The sequence below is a fragment of the Aspergillus puulaauensis genome, chromosome 2 (genome assembly GCF_016861865.1).
Source record: "Aspergillus puulaauensis MK2 DNA, chromosome 2, nearly complete sequence".
Lineage (NCBI taxonomy): Eukaryota > Fungi > Ascomycota > Eurotiomycetes > Eurotiales > Aspergillaceae > Aspergillus > Aspergillus puulaauensis.
Genome location: NC_054858.1, coordinates 4,644,378 through 4,665,296, shown reverse-complemented (window position 1 = coordinate 4,665,296; position 20,919 = coordinate 4,644,378). Strand labels below are relative to the sequence as shown.

Sequence of the window (20,919 nt, the reverse complement as noted above, 5' to 3'; positions counted from 1 at the left end):
TTTGTTTAGAATTGCCGCTACAGAGAGGAACTCCTATGGTTTACCATCCGGGGTTATCCCTGGTGGAAGCCAAATCTATTGATATAAGATGTTATATGTAGAGTAGGTGATGGTCTTTCTAGACGTTGTGTGATCAGAAGGCCTGAGCCGCAATAGGCACCATTTTTATAGCCCCAGCTGCGTCCGTTCCCTATATAGAAAACATCACTGCAGTTCATTATGCTCTCAATAAGAGGACTTTCCTCTGGTTATTGCCTACCGCATGCCCCTTGGAGATTGATAAGTATCGGTGTTGATTAAATTAAGAATGGCTTACGATCTTCCTTGTTTGATAGAGAAACTCCAATGTAACGCAGCCCGGCTGCCATAGCGCCCATAGAAGAAAACCTTGAGGCAACAGGCACTATGATTCCAACGCAACGCGTAATGGTCCGGATATAATACAAAATACAGGGTGATTCCAGTATGCCCTTCGAAGAGGTAGTTGAAACTTTTTGTGAAATATCACTAGAGAAAACCAGTTGTCTCACTCGGCCAGTGCAAGAAAGTCAGGATCCCAAAGATCGGGCATCCTATAATAAGACGTATCAAACATGCTATTGAAGTCGAGGGGCGAAAATTCAACGGCGTTGTTGGTCAGTATCGAGAAAGGGTCAAACGATATTTCGGAAGTAGAAGACGCGAAGTCCGGTGTGTGTATGGCAGACGGTCCGACCTCAGATAAGTCGTTCTCGGGCCGCCCTTCTAATTCCTCATGAGGCAGGCCTCCGATAACTCGATGGCAAATTTTCACTGTCTGCAATGAATCTCGTTCGATTTTCTTCAGGGGGTCTTCCCCGTTCAGTCGAGCCTTCACAGAGGCTAGGGCCATACTCATGAAGACAAAAGCCTTGCATCCACTCCCTTTTGGAGATATCCGACTGCGGAAGTTGTCCTGAGTCCTTTCAAGGGTACGCAACAAGACTTCTCGCTGTGATCGCACAATGTCATTTAAAGAGCCGCCATGAGTTGAAGGTGCTGAGTTTGAGCCTGATTCAGTAACCTGTAGAGATAGCTCCACGCAAATGGTAATAGCAGCATGAAAGCATTCATCACGGAACATGCCACCACCAATATGGCCTAGACAAGGCGTCCGAGGTGATTGAATGCCAGGAATTGGGGATTCAAACTGGGTAAGCATTTCCAGGGCCGACTCCAGGCAGACTTTGCGTGAATAAGAGTATTTGGGCGACATAGATATACTCAGTGAGAAAGGCCGATGCAAAAGGAGAAGGAATCTTTGCATTAAGAATAACATAAATGACCTTGAAAAGGACGGGACACCGTCGCCAACCGGTGCGGAAAAGGGAATTAGAGCCTCGTTCATGAACTGTACAAGCTCCTCAGAAAGTGTCAGCGCTTCATCATACGACAGTGTAAACTTCAAGCTATTCACGGCCTTGGCGATGCGCACCCGCAACAGGAACGAGCGAGCTAACATGGTTTGGAAACTGCACTGGGTCGAAATTGCTCTGTCCTTGCCCACTGGGGCCTCCAACATATCCTCTGTTAAATCCGAATCATCCAAATTCGACGGCGGGTCGCAGTCATATTGGTCTGTGTCGATTGATGATGGGATGCCGACATCTATAGATGCTTGCAGGTCGAGCTCCAAGATAGTTGCCCATAACCGACGACGCATCTCTGCCCAGAAGGGGGTCATTTTGCTAAATAGTGTGGGATCCCTGTGCATCCCCATTATAGTGGCTGAATGGATGAGAGACCCCGAGCTGAGCCACACAACATCCCCGTCAACGGCCAGCGATTGACGCGCAATCATCAACAGACACTGTATCTGTAGGATGTCAAACTTTGCCGTTGCGCTCACGAAGAGGGATCCGATCCAAGATTGGACCCCGAGAATCCAACCCACAGCAACATCATGCAGGGTGTCTTTTCCGTTAACTGTGGTCGAAGGGCTAATAAAACAGCTGCCTGCGGCCATCAAGGCCAAGAGCTTAGCAATGAAAATGGTGTCGGGTAGCTCAGATGACGCCCAGTATGCCTCGTATTCCTTAAGAAAGCTGGGTATGTGTAGGATGCGATACGTAGTCTCGAATGTCGATATATATAGGTTTAGTAATTCATCCGCAATATTCCGAGGCGGAAGCATGTCTTTCAGTGAGGACGGTGTTCCTTGTTTAACGCGCTCCTGGTCCTGTATTTCCCGAGACCTCAGCTCGAATCTGAAATCCTTCATCCTCCGGTACTCTGAGCCCTCAGCCTTGAGATCCTTCTTCCGGCCTTGGAGAAACGCCATTACATCATTGAGCTACCGCCGTTAGTACGCAGTCGTCATCATGTTACTGGGTGGTCCTTACAAAAGTGAGTGTTAACTCTCCAGTAGAGCGTCCACGATAACGCGTTCTACCGTTCCTACCGCGGAAGCATGCTCTGCCAGACAAGTTCCTTACTTGATCCGAGATCGCATCTGTAACCGTCCGAATTGGAAACTCTGGCAAGCAGTCGTATCCAGGAACTTCGGGGGGCTGCATTGAGCCCCCTCTGGCAAGTGCCTGTTCCAGCATCTGCACACGATTTCGCAGCTCGTGGAGCTCGTCCGGCCGTCCCCGGGGTTTGGTTACGCGATTCCTTGAGTCGAACACGTAAAGCCCGCTTCCTCCAGAACTGGCGCCGTCACTCGGGGCAAGCTTATGGTCTGATGGCGAACTTGCCATCGTTGACCCAGAAGCTGCACTCTGAGACGGCTTGGGTGCGGAAAAGACACATAGATTAGGCGTTTTGGACTTCATGCACTGTCCACAGGGAAGCGATCGGTCGCACTTCAACTTTCGACGCCGGCATATTGTACACGATAGGGCTGGCCGGCGCCGGCGAGTCGCTGATGATTGACTATGGCTATCCTCCATGTTTGGTTTATTAATCAGGTCGGTAATCACGGTGGATATTAATTGAAACAGAAACGCCGTGAGATTCGAAGTTAGATAGGGGCACGGCTGCAACGATTAATTATACAAGGAAAGGGAAAGGAATAAGAACTCCCACCCGGGATGCATCAGATATTTATTAAATTAATCAGCTAGTCACTGTAAGATACGTACTGAAGGGCGCGCTCAGCAGGATGAATACAGCGAAACTGCGAATGAGATGCTGTCGTTGCCTGTCGCTGTCCGAAAAGTCCGACTCGGAGTTACCACATCCGTAAATCTGATTCGGAGATACCTAGCGCGTGAGCCATGACAGAAAAGCACCGAGCCATCCTACCCTGTCAGCGTCCATTCACACCTGTGTCCATGTCCACGAGTGGGTGGTGGCTTGACTCGAGTCAGGAACAGTCGAACAGATAAGACATCACCGTTCTTCATTGATAATGGTCTTTCTGGGTGAAGGATTTTTCGGGCCTTCGGGACGACGACCGTGAATTGATCTACGTCCCGGTGTTTGACAAAGGTGAGCTTCTCACATGAAGGGAGTGTCAGCATAGTTATTGTCCAAGATGCCTACGCAATATTTTTCCAACATCATACTCGCTTTCCTTTCGCATCCATAGGCTGAGGCATGTCGACAATCTTCTTTGTCGGCGTATTTCTTTTCGCCGACGAAAGGATACCTTTATCTTCCCCGTTAAAAAGTGTCCTGTATTTTTCCACAATCACGTCGAGCGTGATCACATCCGTTCTCTATCCTCCCAGTTCCTTGACCATTGTTGTCTATGCCAATGCATTCTTCTCGATTGCTTTCGCTCTTCGCGCTGTTGAACTGCTCGTCATCAACCAGCCTTCCCGGTTGAAAAGACTACAAAGGATACATGTAGATCACACTTCACCCCCGGTGTATTTTTGGCGCCCGATGCCACCAGTGTTGAGTTTCGCACGGCTCGTATACGTCTGCGACCTGCTTCTCAACCCACGAGGTATCGGCTGGGCGCACGGCTCAAGGAAGTACCTGCCGCCATTGGAGAAACTGAACGTCAAGTCTGCAACCGAAAATGGGAATGTATCTTTTTTGAAGGAAAGGGAACATTTGGAGAACACCAAATTCATTCTAAAAGATCCGACCGAAAACCGGGTCAGTTTCCTCGCGAAAGAAGCCCTCAAGCTCATCATCGCCTACGTCGTCTATGACACCTACAGAACTTTTTTCGGGCGCAACTACACTCAATTCTGCTCTGGTTTCCATTCTTTGCTGAATTCATCCAAACTCCACCCTGCCGTGATACAATATCTAGGTCTCGAAATTCGAACGTCTCCTGAAACAAGCGCAGCATTCGTGCGCCGGTATCTCCTACCTCCAGCGTGCTGGGCAGCCTGTTGGGCCTTCGTCGATGGTATCCGTGCCACGGTCGCCCTGTTTTCTGTGGGTGGGTTGTATATCGTGTCTCCGTCTTTGGCGGCAGACCCCTGGATGTACCCAGATGTCTTTGGTTCATTGCGAGATTTGTTTGGCTTTCGATTAAAAGGTAACCCTTCTCTTCAGCGAGGCTATCAAAAGAAAACCCAAGATCTAACAACGAGGATAGATATCTGGGGCAAACTTTGGCATGACCTTTGTCGGCGTGCGTTAATTAGCAGTTCCACAGCCGTCGTCCCACAGCAGACACCTCTCGCTCTGCGCAGAGTCCTGATAGGTGTTTTCTCCTTTATAATATCAGGCTTCGTACATGCTGCAGGGACGTATGCTGTTAATAGGGACACCCACGCCGTATCCATGATGATCGCCTTTTTTATACTCCTACCCATTTGTATTGTTGTGCAAGAATTGGTATCAAGCCACATCCTTGAGCGATATACCCCCAATTGGTGGATCACGAGGGCTCTTATTAGGGTTCTAAATGCGGCGTACGTTCTCTGTTGGGGCTACCATACGGCACCCTGGTTCTTCAGGTATAGTATGATCCCAGAGTCCTTGGTATCTATTCCTATTCCTGAAACCTGGGGCATCTGGTAGCCTGTAAGAAACAGTCTGGTATATACTTGTAAGTCAAGACTATGCAAACATTAAACAGTGAAGGTGTCATTATAGCTATCTACAAAAGCCCAATCATAAAATTTCTCGTGAACACGTTGACAAAATCACCACCCTTCTACCCTCCTCATTTGTAGATGCATTCCTTCAACTGGTTTCGTCGTGACTGCACCAGCAATATGAATCTCCTGTTTGGGATCCTGCATCGCAAACTCAAACCTCCCGACAACTCCGGCAACCGCACACCTTAACTCTGCGCGAGCAAAGTCCTTACCAATACAACTCCGCTGGCCGTGCAAGAACGTAATCTGCGCATAATTTGTCGAGGCGCCGCCGTTATTGTTAACCCGCTTCTCGCCAGTCGCGGGATCCGTATCAACCCAACGCTCCGGGCGGAACACTTCGCCATCCTCTCCCCAGAATTCAGGAGAGCGATTAATGGCGTAGGGACATAGAACCACCATTGCTCCCTTGGGTACGGATTTCCCGGCGATGGTAGTATCCCGGACTGCTTCACGGATGGTAGCAGGGACAGTTGGATAGAGACGGAGGACTTCCTGGCAAACGCCGTTGAGAAGCGGTAGGGATTCGAGGTCGGCGTAAGTGACTGGGTGGGTGGCTGAGGGGATAGCAGAGCGAATTTCAGCGCGCAGACGTTCTTGAATCTCTGGGTAGAGTGTAAGCAGGTAGCAGGCCCAGGTGAGGGCACTTGCAGTGGTTTCGTGCTACATCTGTTAGAATTTACACGACATATAAGGAGTGGAAACATACACCGGCTGCAAGAAATGTGAGCATCTGGTCCACTAGCTCATCGTCAGTAAAGTCGCCGCTTATCATCATGGAGCCAAGAATGTCGGCCTCGAGTTCAGTGGCTGTAGCCTTTGTGGCAGTCATCGCGGCTCTCTTCTCTAGGACAATTCCCTTGCAAAGATCGCGCAGGTAGCCAACCTCATCGTCGATAACCTTATTCAAACGCCAGGGAATGCGTTTGGCAAACCACTGGGGGAGGATAAAGTTGACGGTTAGGAAGGCCATTTTCTCTTTGGTTGGTTCTAAAATAGCAAGGAAGCTATCGGCGACCTTGTTCTCGGAGTTCTGGAGGGAGCGGAAGTCCCGTCCCATTGCAGCAGGGCCAATTATATCGAGTGTCAGACGACTATACAATTAGCTACTGTCGAAACATCAATGGTAGGTAGAGATACCTGGCCCAGACACTCATTTCCACCTTTCCCCAGCCGCTCTCTGGATCGGTACCCTCCATGGGATGCAAACTGGCTTCTTTTTCTAACTCCTCCAATAGTTGATCAGTTTTGTCCCACATAAGGGTATACAAGGCGCGAACGTTCTTCACGTTGAACGACGGCATCAGCGCTCGGCGTTGTTTCTTGTGGGCTGGCCCCTCGGATAAGATCAAGCCAAACCCAATTATACGGGCCAGGAACTCGCGAGCTCGCCATGGCTTCTCAAAATCATAGGTGTTGGTGCTCATGACATCGAGAAGGGCCTGGTGAGTTGTCGGCAGAAGCTGACTCTTGTTGAGAAGGTCCCTGAAGTGGATGAGCCCATCGTTGGGTACTGTCTTCATCCATTCAAGAGGAAGACGACCTCGAGGGTTGTCGAAGACAAAGCGGCCCATGTTGAAGTGGCCCTACTTGTGTAAGTATATCTTGACAAACTGGTCTGTGGGGTACGCATACCGGAGCGCGGGGAAGATGACGCAAAGGGTTTAGGAAGAACGGCCATATCAACCAGTTGTAGATCACTAGGAGGGCCAGGTTGACAGCGGCTGTGCCCAGTGCGACGGTTCGGAAAGGTGCATCCGTGAAAACGGAGCGCTGGAGGAGGAAGGCCTCCACCAGAGTCAGAGCGAGGATGGAAAGCATCTTGCTCAACCGGTCATCTCACTCAGTTTGGCAATAATGCTGCATGGTGGATTGTGGGGGCAACCTCGGTTGATATAGTATATGAAAATAGGCAGGCGGCAGGATAACGACAGGATGATGGCATGATGAACGTGAAGGACCTCGAGATGGTTGGGGAGATAAAGTTGAGATGGTGAGTTTCATGTGAAGAACTCCAAGCGATCGCCATCGCAACCCTTTCCTAATTAGGAAAATCCACCACAACTTCCCCATATTGTGACTTCAGCATGGAGAATTCAACCTCAAGACCCTCCCTGCCCCTTGGAACCTCATGTGCATGCCTCGGCTCGTTGCGCTGCTGGCAATTCCACCAATTTTCAATTGCGATATATAATGAACATCATGCAATCCGATCATGCCATCTAAATTTCCCCCCTAGTGTCTTTGCGCCTGCGCTACCTCCGTCATGTCGCTATCGTTCGAACACCTCTCACTTGTCCTCGGACAATGGCTACAGCCTATCGTTCAGCAGCTCCCGCCATCGCTGCAGAATATTCTGCTGCATCCGCTCGCTCCAAAAGCTTTTCTAGTGGTCCTCGCTCTCGCTCTTCTGCGCCTGACGAACCGCGCGCTCACCAGCTGGTCGCTGAACAATGGCGTGAGTGTTGGGAAGTGGAACGCCGACCGCGAACTAGTCCTCCTTACCGGAGGCTGTAGCGGTATTGGCAAGCAGATGGTGCTTGATTTGGCGAAGACGGGAACTCGGGTCGTGATTCTCGATATTCAGGAACCGACCTTTTCTCTGCGTATGTTCTCAACTACAAAACAAAAATAGCGGTTCAGTTACTAATTAAGCTGACCAGCTTCCGGTGTCACTTTCTACAAAGCCGACATCACCTCCTCTGCCAGTATCGCCGAAGTCGCAGAAAAGATCCGCGCAACGCAGGGCGACCCCACGATCCTCATCAACAACGCCGGCGTTGGGCACGATGGCACAATTCTTGAGAAACCAGAGGCCAAGATCCGGCAAACCTTTGAGGTCAACACCGTCTCGCATTTCCTGATGGTGCGCGAGTTCCTACCAAGCATGATCGCAAAGAACCATGGCCATATAATCACGATCGCCTCCATGGCTAGTTTCATTGGTCTCGGAGACATGGTGGAGTACAGCTGTACCAAGGCGAGCGCACTCGCATTCCACGAGGGGCTGCGCCAGGAGCTGCGCCTATGGTACCAGGCTCCCAAGGTTCGAACTACGTACGTTTTCCAACTCCTAATTTTTTTTTTTTTTTGCTGGGGCTACAGCTAACATGATGGCGTAGTGTTGTACACCCACTTTGGGTTCGCACGCCCATGATCAAGGTCCTGACCGACGCGGGTTCGGAATTCAAGCAACCAATCCTCACACCCGAAATGGTGTCTGAGGCGGTTGTGAAACAGGTTGTTTCCCAGCGCAGTGGACAAATTATCTTGCCGTCGTACTACACGCCGCTCAGCATGCTGCGCGCGCTGCCCAACTGGTTCCAGGAATTCGCGCGAGGAGTTGGATCCAGAGATTTCATCAAGTTGCGCGAGTGGCAGCAGAAGCAGGTGAAGGAGCAGTAGCCTGTTGTACTACAGCTTGAGTGTATACGCTTTTTCATTTTTTTCGCAAATTGTATCTATTATGATGTTATGAGAGGTCAAGATAGACGGAGTTTTACTCGTTCGCAATTCCATACCATGTTTTAGTTGCATTACCTTGTGCGCACCTCCTTTACTTCTTTAGGTCGGCCCTAGACAAATATAGAATCGCCATCAGTCGACTTGTGTCCGAAGTACTGTAAGAACAAAAGAGCATACATTCCTAGTAAAACTCTTATTGTCTGGTAATCTGTCACTCCTTAAGACATCGTGGTAGTTATATTTGGGTATAAGTCATATGCACATCAATCAAAGTAAACACTATAGCATTGATCTCGTCCCTCTGGCTCTGGCAATACGCAGTGTTGCATACTCGCGATCAGTTCTTCTCCAACAACTCCCTAATAAACTTCTGGGCCCTTGCGCCCTGCTGCGTCTCCCTCTTGTCACCGAGATATAAATTGTAGACCGGCGCAACATGGCCCTCGCCTTTGCCAATACAAAAGTCGACGCTGCCCTTGAAGCTCCCGCGCAGCTTCGCGACGAGATCCTCGATTATTGGGAAGAGAATCTCGCGCTCGCCAGCACACACAAGGATCTTGCGAATGGGGAACTTGGCAAACCACTCTGGTGGCGCATTTGAAAGATCAGTGTAGAAATCGTTTGGCGCGTCGCCGATATACCCGGCTCCCCAGATTGACCCAACAACTGGGGTAATCAGGTCGCCGCGTGAGTCGACAACGCGGTCGCTGTGGTCGGGTTGCAAGTGTGTCCAGGGGGCAATCATAACAGCCCCGGCCAGGCGGGAATTTTTACCGAGTTTGATGGCATCGATTTCGGGGTGAGGGTGCGCCAGATGCGACAGAACACCGCAGACCAGGTTGCCTCCAGCAGAGTCGCCACCAAGCATGACATTGCCTATGGGGTGACGCTTCTCGACGAGCACGTAGCGCAAAGCCTCAACCGCCTGTCGCAATTGCGTGGGATACGTTGCCACGGGTGCCAGAGTGTACGTCAATGCAAATATTCCAAGCGATTTGCCACTACGTTCGCAGTCGGCGACAATGTTGGCGAAGAATTTGAAGTAGCCAATATTTGCAGGGAGAGCAAAGCCGCCGCCTTGTTAATCGTCAGGAACCGCGCCTCTTCCAATAGATCAGGGGAACACACCGTGATACCAGACTAGGATGTTCTTCGCGCCAGGATCACCAATCCAATGGCCCATTGCGCCATGATCGAGTTTCACTGTCAGGGGCTTCTGTCGCACAGAGCGGATATAGCGGTTGTACACGAGGTTGCTTGCAGGGAGGACATATCTAGAGACGTTAATAAATAGCTACTGCGACGCCAACAAAACACATACTGCATCTGAGCCACCGACAGACGCGACGTCAGCTTGCGAAAGACGGCATAGCCAATGTGCAGCAGCCAGTGCGTGGGATACTCTGGCGCGCGAAAGGCGAGAGTCAAGACCGCCCACACAAAGGTGAGCGCGACAGACGCTAACGCAGGGATGTAGTCGAGTTTCTGAGCGATCGTGAGCATGTTTGCGCGTGGCCTGACCGATCGCAAGATGTTCTATTTTTTCCTAACTAGATCTAGATATATACCCATCCAGCACTGGCGACAAGCTGCTTGGGCCGAGCGAGCCTAGGAAGGAACAACATGTGAGCACACGGAGTCGTGGAGTCGCAAGAGTTACCCCATCCAGAGATCGCATCCCAACAAACTGGTCAAATCCGGGGTTGAAGAGGCTCCAGAGTCCAGGCAGTCTGTGAAATTTGAGTTGTTTGTGTGTGGTTCCTCGGCTCGCGACGATTTCCTAATCGGGCAAGCCTCGGCATGTGTGCGTCCTCCTATACAGGCCTGCAGAGCGAGATCGTCCTATATAACTTCTAAGCAGCCCGGGACGGTGCTTGAGGCTTGACAGCCGTTCCAGGTGTCTTTTTTTCTTTCTTTTTCATATTTGCTTTTTGACGCCCGCAGCACGCAGCAGCAATGACGGACTACGACGTGGTTATTGTGGGCGCTGGAATCTCCGGTATCAACGCCGCCTACCGTCTGCAAACTCAGCTTCCTCACCTTAGCTACGCCATCCTCGAGGCCCGCGACAATCTGGGTGGAACATGGGATCTTTTTAAATACCCCGGCATCCGCTCCGACTCGGATCTGTTCACATTTGGCTTCTCCTGGCACCCCTGGGACCAGGACAACGCGATCGCGGAGGGGCCTGCGATCGTCAATTACCTGAAGCGCACGACTGAGAAGTTTGGCATCGATGGCCACATCCAGTATGGACAGCGTCTACGCGGTGCCGACTGGTCTTCAAGCGACAACACCTGGTCGCTGACCGTCGAGAACACGGCCGACGAGCAGATGAAGACCCTCTCCTCCCGCTTCGTCATTTTCGGTACCGGTTACTACGATTACCAGACCCCCCTCCAGACGGAAATCCCAGGTCTCGACACTTTCGGCGGTCAGGTCGTCCACCCCCAGTTCTGGCCGGAAGACTTGGACTACTCGGATAAGCGCATTGTCATTATTGGCAGCGGTGCCACAGCCATCACGCTGCTTCCGAATCTGGTCGAGAAGGCAGAGCATGTCACTATGCTCCAGCGCAGTCCAACATATATCCTCGCTTTACCGAACAACCGCCCTATCACCGCGCGGATCTTCCCTGCTTTCATTGCCCGCCGCCTCCTCCGCATTAGCTGGATGATCACGTCTCGCATCTTCTTCCTTTTCTGCCAGGCCTTCCCGTGGCTTGCGCGCTCCATTCTCCGCCTCCGAACCAAGATGCTTCTGCCAAAGGATGTCCCATGGGACCCTCATTTCCGCCCAAGCTACAACCCCTGGGACCAGCGACTTTGTGTCTCGCCCGACGGCGATTTCTACAAAAGTCTGCATTCAGGCAAGGCCGCCGTAAAGACCGACCACATCTCCTCAGTCACACCAAAGGGTATCCAACTCAAGTCCGGCGAGTTCCTGGGCGCAGATATGATTGTCCCCGCGACCGGTCTTCGCTTGAGGATCGCAGGTGGCGCATCCATCAGCGTTGACGGTGCTCCTATCAACCTCCACGACAAGTATATCTGGCACGGCATGATGATTCAGGACATGCCGAACGCAGTGTTCATCATCGGATACACTAACGCCTCCTGGACTCTCGGTGCTGACGCCACAGCCCTTACCATTTGCCGACTTCTCAAGGACCTCGAGAAGCGTGGCTCCAGTGCCGCCGTGCCGCGTCTTTCGTCCTCGCTAGCAACATCTATCCAGCCGCGGCGGCTCCTCAATCTTTCCTCTACGTATGTCACCAAGGCAGAGAAGGAACTCCCGCGAGCAGCGGACCGGGGCCCTTGGCTACCGCGTGACAACTACTTTAGCGATCTGTGGTTTGCGAAATACGGCAATTTAGATGAACAGATAGAGTATTTGGGAGAGAAGAAGACACAATGATTTAGGCTACCGATACCTTGTACAACTTTGATTTTCTATATTGTTTAGATATGACGCAATGAATCCGAGATTATATACTACTAGTTTCTGGGGCGGGTAACTCCTATTTGCTGTACATCGAGTTTGGGCCATGGCCCAGGCCGCATAAGCATGGCGCCACCCAAAATAGCGCAGCCTTTAATACGCTGCCTCATGTATATTCAACGGCTTATTTGTCTATCCGTAACTATATACCTCTACTTACATCCCGGTGTAAGCATTCAAAGCCAATTGCCCGCCGAGATGGGCATAAAGCACATTCGAACCAGCCGGTATCTCGCCCCTTTTCACCAAGTCCATCATCCCAGCAAGACTTTTTCCCTCATAAACTGGATCCGTAATGAACGCTTCCGTCTCCGCTCCAAACTTGATCGCGTCAACCGTCGTCTGGTCCGGAACTCCATACACGCCCCCATGATACCGATCATCCAGGATCACATCTTCCTCTGTGATATCCCCTTCCTCCAAGCCAATCTTCACCCCTGTGAACTTTGCAATTCGCAGGATCTGATCAAACGTCTGCTTCACCGTCGCCGACGCATCAATCCCAATCACCTTCCTCTTCTTCGATCCATTCGCCTTCTGCGCAAATTTAAACCCCGCGATCATCCCCGCCATCGTACTCCCCGTCACGGCACACACAATAACCGTATCAAAAAACACCCCCATCTCTCTTTCCTGCGCCTCCACCTCAAACGCCCATCGCGCGAAACCAAGCCCTCCCAGCGGGTGATCCGATGCTCCAGCAGGGATATAGTACGGCTTCCCCCCTTTATCTCGAATCTCCTTCTCCAGACCCTTCAAGGTATCCTTATGCTCGATCCCAAACGGCGATGGATCAAGACGCGTATCCGCACCCATAAGCCTCGACAGCTGGATATTCCCCGCCTTGTCATACACCACATCCTCCCAGTCTACCCACTTCTCCTGCACAAGCGCAACCTCCATGCCCATCTTGCGCGCCACGGCCGCGACTTGGCGCGTGTGGTTCGACTGGAATCCGCCAATGGAGACGAGCGTGTCGCATCCTTGTGCGAGCGCGTCGGAGGCAAGGTACTCCAGTTTCCGGGTCTTGTTGCCGCCGTAGGCTAGGCCTGAGTTTACGTCTTCGCGCTTTGCGTAGATGGTGACTTTGCCGCCGAGTGCTTTGGTTATGTTGGGTAGAGATTGGATGGGCGAGGGCCCGAATGTGAAGGTTTCACGCGGGATGGTGGAGAAGGGGGCGGGGAGGGTGAGAGTACTCATTTTGGTAGGTATTGCGGTGGTATAGATAATTTGTTGGTGGTGGTTTTGTTAAAGACAGGGTTGGTAGGGTTGGCTAGATATATAGCTGGTTATTTATCGGAGTTCATGCGAAGTATACAACAAGGAGGGGTATATGTTGTCGGATAACTGGGTGGAATTATCCGTCGGAGAAATAACGATGTGGTTGGTTTAATTAATCTTATCTGATCGCATCTCTGTCACTTTCCGTCGGAAAGGAAAAGTTCTACGACGGAGAGCGAGGAGTTGAAGTATAGTATCACTCAATCCAATGTTTGGGTAAACTATCATCAGTTACTTTTATGGAATGAAACTGAATATGGCTGTAACAAAATAATTCTTCGTTCTTGTGTGTATCCAACTCGTTTCACTGTTGTCAAACCCAGAATTTACGTCTATTGCGCAACGATCACGCAAGCTGCGAAATCTCAACCTTCCCCCACCAAAACTCCGTCTCCTCTCTGGCCCACTCATCAGGCACAAACTTCGCAGCCGGGGCGATAGAACCCCCAATCAGCTCCTCGTTGTCTTCTCCAAATATCAAGATACCTGGGTTAGCGGGCTTATAAGACTTCCACACCGGCCGCGCTGCGTACCTCCCAGGAACGGCATTCGGGTCTCCGTGTGTGATGAAACTAGTTACGTACGCATGCAATGTACCCGAAAGCTCCTTCTGTGACTCAGAAATACCTGTGATATCGTCGTTGTAGGTCTCGTAGTACATGTTATCGCCGTGGTTTGCGCGACCTATTACTGTCCTTGGTAGCGCCCAGTTGTAAAGGTATACCGGGGGAGTGTTCTCCTTGGTGGAGGCGGCGAAATGTGCTGTTTGGCGCACAGGCGCAACGTATGCATAATGGCCGTAGGCCGCCTCAATTCGCTTGTATTGGGGTCCTAACTCGAGCCCTGCTCGAGTTTCAATGTATGGCGAGTTTGAATCAGCGCTGGGATCGGGATAAAGTCTGTCAATGGTGTCGAGGTCGGATGAAGAGAGCTGAGGGAGAAGCTTTTGCCAGAAGTCGCGAAATTGGGCCGGGCCAGTCATCCCTTTGTCCACGTACATTGTCCCCTCGTTTGTGTTGAAGCCGGTCATGATCGATACTTTGTGCCATTGGCCTGAGGTCCATGCATCGAGCGGCTTACGGGGGATGATATCCCCGTCAATCACGGGTTGGAAGGCCCAGCGCAAGGATGGGTTATACTTGTCGAACACGGCAGTTTGGGCATCGGTTATGACTGAGCTGGGTAAAGACCGAAGATATGGGAAGATTTCCGACTCTGGAAGGGCTGGAGGGCAACTGACTTCTCGAAGAAGATCGCGGAATTGTTCTTCATGGACTGTGGCGTCGTAGGGACGGACGGCGCGGGATGTTGGGGCACCGGATTCGAGGATAACACGATGGAAGAGAGGAGCTTTCTGTGCATCGTAGTTGAGGAGATGGTGTCCAATCTGATGCCTAGTCAGTATAAACCACACAATCAGCCACGTCAAGTTTACTCACGGAATGGGCTCCAGCAGAGAGACCAAATAGAGTGACAGTCTCGGGATCGCCTCCAAACTGCGCGATATTCTCTTGCACCCATTGGAATAGGAACACTTGGTCTCGCAAACCCAAATTCAAAACCCCTTCCTTCTCGGACAAAGTTGATGGCAAAAATCCTAGAGCCCCGATGCGGTAGCCAAAACTGACGGCGACGAAGGGTTCCTGCGGCCAAGCAACCATTGACGCGGTTTTATGCATCGCCGCCGATCCCCGATTGAACGCACCGCCATGGATATAGATGGCTACTGGAAGCTTATTTGCAGTATTGGCCTGAGTCGATGGTCGGAAGACATTCACGGTGAGGCAGTCTTCACTCTGTTCGAGGGCTGGGCCTGGAAGCAAAGCTTTTCCTGGCGCTGCGGGGCCATACCTTGACGCGTCAATGAGCTCTGTTGACTCGGGGAGTTTGGCAGCAGGTCTGAAGCGCAAGTCACCGACAGGGGGCCGAGCATATGGAATACCGAGAAAGGCATCGACGGACTGGGGAAAGTTGTTTTCAAGTTGAACACCAACGGCCTTGCCCTGGGGGAGGGCGACCGACGGGCGTGTTGTGTCCAAGGCCATCTCGTCAACTTATCAGCAATTCGGCAACGATGGGCCAAAAGTAGTATCCGAAAGGTGAGGAGAAAGCTCGCTGGTCTTGGTACGGGGAGATCACAAACTACTTATCCTCCAATAACTTGATAAGTGTGGAAACCTGCTGACCATGTTCCGTTGGAGAAGCCAGACCCCGCAAACAACACTACTCCTGGAGTCCTGAGATATCGGAAAAGGCCCAAATGGTTCTCCGCCGGTCCGGTGATAAACTACTGGGATCCTATTTAGAATGTTATCTGGCATGTTATCTCTGAGAGATTGCCAGATACTCGGCCGTCTGGATGCTCCACATATTGTGGACCTGATAGCCCGCCTGTACCCTTTCCAACTATATTCCTTCAGCATTGTGCTCCCATTATGGAAGACACCAAAACCAAACAGCCCATTGAAGCTCCAGAGAAGGATGTTAACGATATTCAGGCGGGAACCATCGAGGGTCTTGACGAGGGCGAGCTCTTCCTCAGACAACACGGCTTCACGAGTGATGACATCCAAAGGCTCTTGGACGACAGCGGACTCAATAAGGCTCTCGTACGCAGAGTCGACCTGATCCTCTTGCCGCTTCTTGCAGGGACATATATGCTGCAGTACATTGACAAATCGGCTCTGGCCTACTCAGCCGTCTTCGACTTGCTTCCTTCAACCAATATGACGAGCGCGCAGTATGGCTGGCTGGCAAGCATCTTCTATTTCGCCTATCTCATCGCCGAATACCCCTGGACGATCCTTGCGCAGAAAACCAGAATGGCCAAGGTCGTCTCGGGGAATGTCATTGCCTGGGGTGCGATGCTCATGATCACAGCCGCCTGCAACTCCTTCAAGGGGATGGCCGTCTGCCGTTTTCTCCTTGGTGCTTTCGAGGCCCCAATCACCAACTGCTTCATGATGATTGTGGGGATGTGGTATACGCGGTCTGAGCAGCCTTTCCGCGCGGGCATATTCTACAGCTGCAATGGTCTAGGTGCCATGGTGGGCGGGATCCTGACATTTGGCATCGGCCAGATCAAGACAATCGCTGTTTGGCGTGCCATCTTCCTAATCCTCGGCGGAATCACCGTCCTCTGGGGCTTCATCATGCTCTTCTTTCTCCCAGACGACATAATCTCTGCAAAGAGATTCACAATTGAAGAGAAAGCCCTCCTTGTCGGCCGGGGTAGACTAGCCCGCACAGGTATCCTTAGCCACCAGATCAAGTGGTACCAGATCCGCGAAGCGCTCGTCGACCCCCAAGTTTGGATCCTGTTCTTCTTTATGCTACTGAACGAGGTAATCAACGGCGGAATCGCCAACTTCAGCAAGCTTATTATCAAAGGGCTCACCGGCGACCCTTTGACGACTGTTGCCCTGGGCATTCCCTTCGGCGCTTTCCAGCTTGGATGGGTACTCTCAGGAACATTCATTGCATCGCGGTTCTCAGATTGCCGCACGATCGTCATGTTCCTGTACCTTCTCCCAACCATCGCCGGTGCGTGCATGCTATGGAAGCTCAACCATGACACGCACAAGATCTCGGTGCTATTCGGATACTACATTATCGGATCGTATGTGTGCAGCCTGGTCCTTGCACTGCAGATGCCTGCTGCCAATCTGGGTGGCTACACGAAGCGTATTACGAGTGTTGCTTTGGTGTTTCTGGCATACTGTGCTGGAAACATCATTGGGCCACATGCGTTCCTAGCCGAGGAGGCCCCGGTCTATCAGACGGGGTGTAAGCTTGCCTTGTCGTGTTCCACGGCTCAGGCTGCATTGGCTGTTTGTTTGCGGCTCTTGTTGATCCGCCGGAATAAGCGCAGAGATGCTGCTGCTGCGAACGCGCCCACGGTAGAAGAGGAGGAGTGGGCAGATCTGACAGATTTCGAGGTGAGTCCATCTATCAACCACTGTCTTCTGAGATATGCTTATGGTAATATAACAGAATCCCCGATTCCGATACGTACTTTGACACATAGGCTGGGCCATAAGGATGATGCAATATTTTGGAACTAAACAATTGGAGCTTGCTAAGCTATCTCGACGCCCATTTTAGCCTATATAATCCAGGAATAATATCTGGCAGCAGCCTTGGACCACAACTGTAACCACAATGTATTGGAAGAGAGCCGTGATAGCTGATGCAATAAGTCACCAGTCTAGTCACTGTGAAGCCAAGTATAGTCGGCCCCTTCATCGAATTGCCACCCATATCTATCCGCATCGACTTTGTTTGGATTAATTATAGGCCGGCGCCCATACATAGGATTACGCTTGCCCGAGCCTCTTAATCCCAGGTCTACCAATCTATGACTCTATCCCCAAGTTAATTAATGCACTCTAATAAGTGATCGACCAATGTGCTCACCTCAAATGTGGCGACAACCTGGACCACCTCATTTAGGCCCATGTCAAATGCGGAACAGCCATCCGGCTCGTAGCCTAGAATCTCAGGCTGAGCCTTGGACTTATGATGCCTGTTCAAGATACCAATGCGATAGATTGCCTTGGCGTTGTAGCTGATGCGGAACCCGACGAATGACTGCGCATCAAACAGTGCATGCAGCCCAGCACTATCAAGGCGACATTTCGCTTCTTCGCTCTTGGTAAATTCACTGAATAATTCGCGGCATTTTGTAATATCAGCTTCGGAATCCTTTGATCCCACAGTCATACTGGTGCCGTCCTTATCAATAAACTCCAACGCCAGTATTTCTGTCGGATATGGCTTGGATTCAGCGAAATTAAAGGAGACTTCGATCTTAGCTAGAGATGAGGGCACTCTAACCCTTTCAATTCGTCTTCCCACGGCACAGGTGTCATTGTGGTAGACTTGCAATGACCTACCGTAAAAGCCCAGCGGCCGTTCCATTGAGCCTTCGTCCGCTTTAACCGTATCTTGGATCCATCGAACTGTTTCCCATACCGGGACTGTGAGGTCAAACCTGTTTTCTAGCTTTGCTGAGGCGTGGTATAGAAGCCGCCAGTCAATCTGGATATCCTCACCATGCTCCCGAATAATGTGGTGAAGGAAGCCCCGGTCACCGTCAGACTCGAAGCGCGATCTCCAAAAGTAGCCCTCGTTGAACAGTGCTGTCATTGTTCTTGATGCGAGACGCAGATTGAGGAAGTCCCGCGTGGGAAGTAATCGTGCAATGGCATGGCGCAGTTCCTGGGGTAGACATCGGAACGAGTCACTTGGGTTGCACCACTTTCTCATCCTCAGGGTCACCCTCCTTGAAGGTGCTGGGGCATTCTGTGTGTCCTTCAAGAGCTCTTCCCAGCCGGACGAGAGACAAGGAAAGTAATCGGTCACGCGTAAAAAGGACGGATCTTGAAGGAAATAAATCAATTGTCAACTCTGCTACAATGGTATGCGACTCACACGCTCACCTTTAGGTGGCGGGAGCATTCTAAGGGCATCGTATAGTTTCTCAATGCCGATGAAATCTTTCCCAAAGCACTTGATCAAATATTGCCAGCAGCGCTCATGGAAAAGGAAATACTCCCCTACTGGCCAAGTCGCACCGTTCCTGGTTGACCAGGGGTAATCTTTCGGCCAGATTGCTATCCTTTTGTCTGACTGTATATGTAGGGTAACCTCATGATAGAAGGTGCACAGCTCATACAGTTTGACCTTCCCATCCCGTGGCGCCACTGATAGTATGAGCACTGTGCCAGATATACAGTTCGGGGATACATACAGACTCTGAAAACACCTAGCCAGACGGGGTGCGGCACATCGGTGGCACCTCCACACAAAATACATCTGCTGAATTCGGCATCCGAATCGATTATAGTATCAGGAAATTGTTGAGACATTGTGGATTAGTTGAAGAGCTCTGTTGGCTCCTGCCAATTATTTTAATTTATACTTGGAGGGACTGACGTACGCTACCAAATCTTGGAAAGCCATCTCGGAGGGCTTTCCAGGGTTCTCAGATCATGAAACCAACCTACCCAGCTTAGAACTTACCAGTTCCCTAAGAACTCCCTGCCCTCGGACAGAGGGTGCACCGAAGGGGAGAACGGCCCAGACATGACGTTCAAGAAACCCTGCAGAGTCATGCGTATATCACAAGTATAGGCACCGTTCCCATTCGTCGCAGCAAGGGACTCCCAAGCCCAATCATTATGTGTTGTTGCCATCAGAAATAACACGGACCCATCTTTGAATGTGTTCTTCGATAGCAATCCCATCGGCCTCGACATGGAAGGTGCGTCCGTCATCAACTGCCTGTAACCGGTCGCTGTGCCTTGGCAATTGAAACATGCGAGCATACATACCTACTGCTGTAACCCCATACATGCGCTGCACATCACCATCTGCCGCCCTGGCAGTTACCATATAGCCCCGGATTTGACCCCTGGCTTCTTCCCAATCATTCTCGTTGGGCATGGTTTCTCTGCTAGGCTCAGTGCCTTTGGGGCGCTTCGCCTCGAACCATATGACCTTGTGCGCACCAGCAGGCTCTCCACGTCGGTTGTCAACGGAGATGTCGCTTCTCTTCTGCGACTGTTCGGTGGCATATGCCTCCCTCTGCACGTCGAACAACGCAGCGCTGGTCTGATGCTCGAAGTATATCTTCAGGATTCGCTGCCAAAGGTGATCGACTTGGTCCTCACGTGGAATGCCCCCAGTCGGACGCTTCTTTTTGATGCGGGCGACGTAGTCCTGACAGAACGAGTCTTTGAGGTATTCGGGCTGTTTTCCCTGGTTTAGATCGTGGCCACTCATATTGACAGATTTTAGTCACTCGCTTTCCGAAATGTGTTCGTTGAAGACGTATACAGAGTCTACGGAGTCAAGAGAGCCTTTTAATATAGGACACTGAGCAGCACTACTTCATTGTGTTCCTGGTGTTCCTGGTGTTACTGGTGTTACTGGTACTACTGGTGTTGGTACTACTGGTGTTACTCGGCGCCTGCTATTGTCTATAAAATACATTATGGGGAGCCAGTGCGCCATTGTGGTCTTGTACTGTCTAAAGGAGTGTAGATATTATTGTTCTGGAGCTTTATACAGACGGTAACCCTCTCGATTATAAGGGATTATTCATTACTAAATGATTAAAATAGGTCACTACTCTTCATATTTGATACCAGATTATGAAGTCTTTCTTTCGGACTTTTAGAAGTTAAGAATGTGGTATTGGCAGTCTACAGGATATGCCGATGATTCACACACGGATCTGACAGCTTCTCGCCGATTACTAGAAAGGTCCTAATTTTAGGTACACGAGTGTGAAAGTAATATAGATATTAAAATAGTAGAGAAATAAGGAACTCTCTCTCTCTTATAGACACCTGCTTGTCTTCTATAAGACTTTTCTTAATATAATTATAATTCGCCCCTCTTCCATCTAATTCCTGTCGCGTAGGGACTCTTTCTTCAAGTCTTACCGAGTAGCTATAGCCCGTGGACCGTGAATCTATCCTTAAGGTTTGTCAGTACATCGATAAAGTAGATATCCCCCTCCCTTCTTACTATAGTAAATTACTCTAGATTAGCCTCTATCTCCAGGTCTAACCATGCCAGGGTTAGTTATTGTTAATAGAGGCCTCCTACTAGATATGTACTAGCCATAGGATTCGAA

General features: G+C 50.8%; 11 protein-coding genes across 11 annotated transcripts; 4 read left to right on the top strand and 7 right to left on the bottom strand.

Moving 5' to 3' along the window:
* Positions 1–526: 526 nt before the first annotated feature.
* APUU_21873S (fungal specific transcription factor domain-containing protein) lies at positions 527–2,717 on the bottom strand (the record flags this gene model as incomplete). The annotated part of the gene is made up of 2 exons (XM_041700673.1): positions 527–2,311; positions 2,361–2,717. The coding sequence occupies 2 exons, from the start codon at positions 2,715–2,717 to the stop codon at positions 527–529; spliced, it is 2,142 nt and encodes a 713-aa protein (XP_041553635.1).
* Positions 2,718–3,558: 841 nt separating this feature from the next.
* On the top strand, positions 3,559–4,947 carry APUU_21872A (wax synthase family protein; the record flags this gene model as incomplete). The annotated part of the gene is made up of 2 exons (XM_041700672.1): positions 3,559–4,459; positions 4,520–4,947. 2 exons carry the CDS (start codon positions 3,559–3,561, stop codon positions 4,945–4,947), a joined length of 1,329 nt encoding a protein of 442 aa, XP_041553634.1.
* Positions 4,948–5,072: 125 nt separating this feature from the next.
* On the bottom strand, positions 5,073–6,848 carry APUU_21871S (cytochrome P450; the record flags this gene model as incomplete). Its single annotated transcript, XM_041700671.1, has 4 exons — positions 5,073–5,690; positions 5,737–6,121; positions 6,168–6,613; positions 6,663–6,848. The coding sequence occupies 4 exons, from the start codon at positions 6,846–6,848 to the stop codon at positions 5,073–5,075; spliced, it is 1,635 nt and encodes a 544-aa protein (XP_041553633.1).
* A 445-nt stretch (positions 6,849–7,293) lies between these two features.
* APUU_21870A (SDR family oxidoreductase) lies at positions 7,294–8,432 on the top strand (the record flags this gene model as incomplete). The annotated part of the gene is made up of 3 exons (XM_041700670.1): positions 7,294–7,633; positions 7,691–8,084; positions 8,150–8,432. 3 exons carry the CDS (start codon positions 7,294–7,296, stop codon positions 8,430–8,432), a joined length of 1,017 nt encoding a protein of 338 aa, XP_041553632.1.
* Positions 8,433–8,829: 397 nt separating this feature from the next.
* On the bottom strand, positions 8,830–9,995 carry APUU_21869S (lipase/thioesterase family protein; the record flags this gene model as incomplete). Its single annotated transcript, XM_041700669.1, has 3 exons — positions 8,830–9,569; positions 9,621–9,766; positions 9,814–9,995. 3 exons carry the CDS (start codon positions 9,993–9,995, stop codon positions 8,830–8,832), a joined length of 1,068 nt encoding a protein of 355 aa, XP_041553631.1.
* A 453-nt stretch (positions 9,996–10,448) lies between these two features.
* On the top strand, positions 10,449–11,909 carry APUU_21868A (flavin-containing monooxygenase; the record flags this gene model as incomplete). Its single annotated transcript, XM_041700668.1, has 1 exon — positions 10,449–11,909. One exon carries the CDS (start codon positions 10,449–10,451, stop codon positions 11,907–11,909), a length of 1,461 nt encoding a protein of 486 aa, XP_041553630.1.
* Positions 11,910–12,149: 240 nt separating this feature from the next.
* APUU_21867S (putative 1-aminocyclopropane-1-carboxylate deaminase) lies at positions 12,150–13,193 on the bottom strand (the record flags this gene model as incomplete). Its single annotated transcript, XM_041700667.1, has 1 exon — positions 12,150–13,193. The coding sequence occupies one exon, from the start codon at positions 13,191–13,193 to the stop codon at positions 12,150–12,152; it is 1,044 nt and encodes a 347-aa protein (XP_041553629.1).
* A 427-nt stretch (positions 13,194–13,620) lies between these two features.
* Positions 13,621–15,319, bottom strand: APUU_21866S (putative extracellular lipase; the record flags this gene model as incomplete). The annotated part of the gene is made up of 2 exons (XM_041700666.1): positions 13,621–14,661; positions 14,714–15,319. The coding sequence occupies 2 exons, from the start codon at positions 15,317–15,319 to the stop codon at positions 13,621–13,623; spliced, it is 1,647 nt and encodes a 548-aa protein (XP_041553628.1).
* Positions 15,320–15,709: 390 nt separating this feature from the next.
* On the top strand, positions 15,710–17,294 carry APUU_21865A (putative MFS transporter; the record flags this gene model as incomplete). The annotated part of the gene is made up of 2 exons (XM_041700665.1): positions 15,710–17,212; positions 17,268–17,294. 2 exons carry the CDS (start codon positions 15,710–15,712, stop codon positions 17,292–17,294), a joined length of 1,530 nt encoding a protein of 509 aa, XP_041553627.1.
* Positions 17,295–17,481: 187 nt separating this feature from the next.
* Positions 17,482–19,144, bottom strand: APUU_21864S (F-box domain protein; the record flags this gene model as incomplete). The annotated part of the gene is made up of 4 exons (XM_041700664.1): positions 17,482–17,637; positions 17,691–18,655; positions 18,716–18,979; positions 19,027–19,144. 4 exons carry the CDS (start codon positions 19,142–19,144, stop codon positions 17,482–17,484), a joined length of 1,503 nt encoding a protein of 500 aa, XP_041553626.1.
* Positions 19,145–19,454: 310 nt separating this feature from the next.
* Positions 19,455–20,060, bottom strand: APUU_21863S (uncharacterized protein; the record flags this gene model as incomplete). Its single annotated transcript, XM_041700662.1, has 1 exon — positions 19,455–20,060. The coding sequence occupies one exon, from the start codon at positions 20,058–20,060 to the stop codon at positions 19,455–19,457; it is 606 nt and encodes a 201-aa protein (XP_041553625.1).
* Between the last annotated feature and the right edge of the window lie 859 nt (positions 20,061–20,919).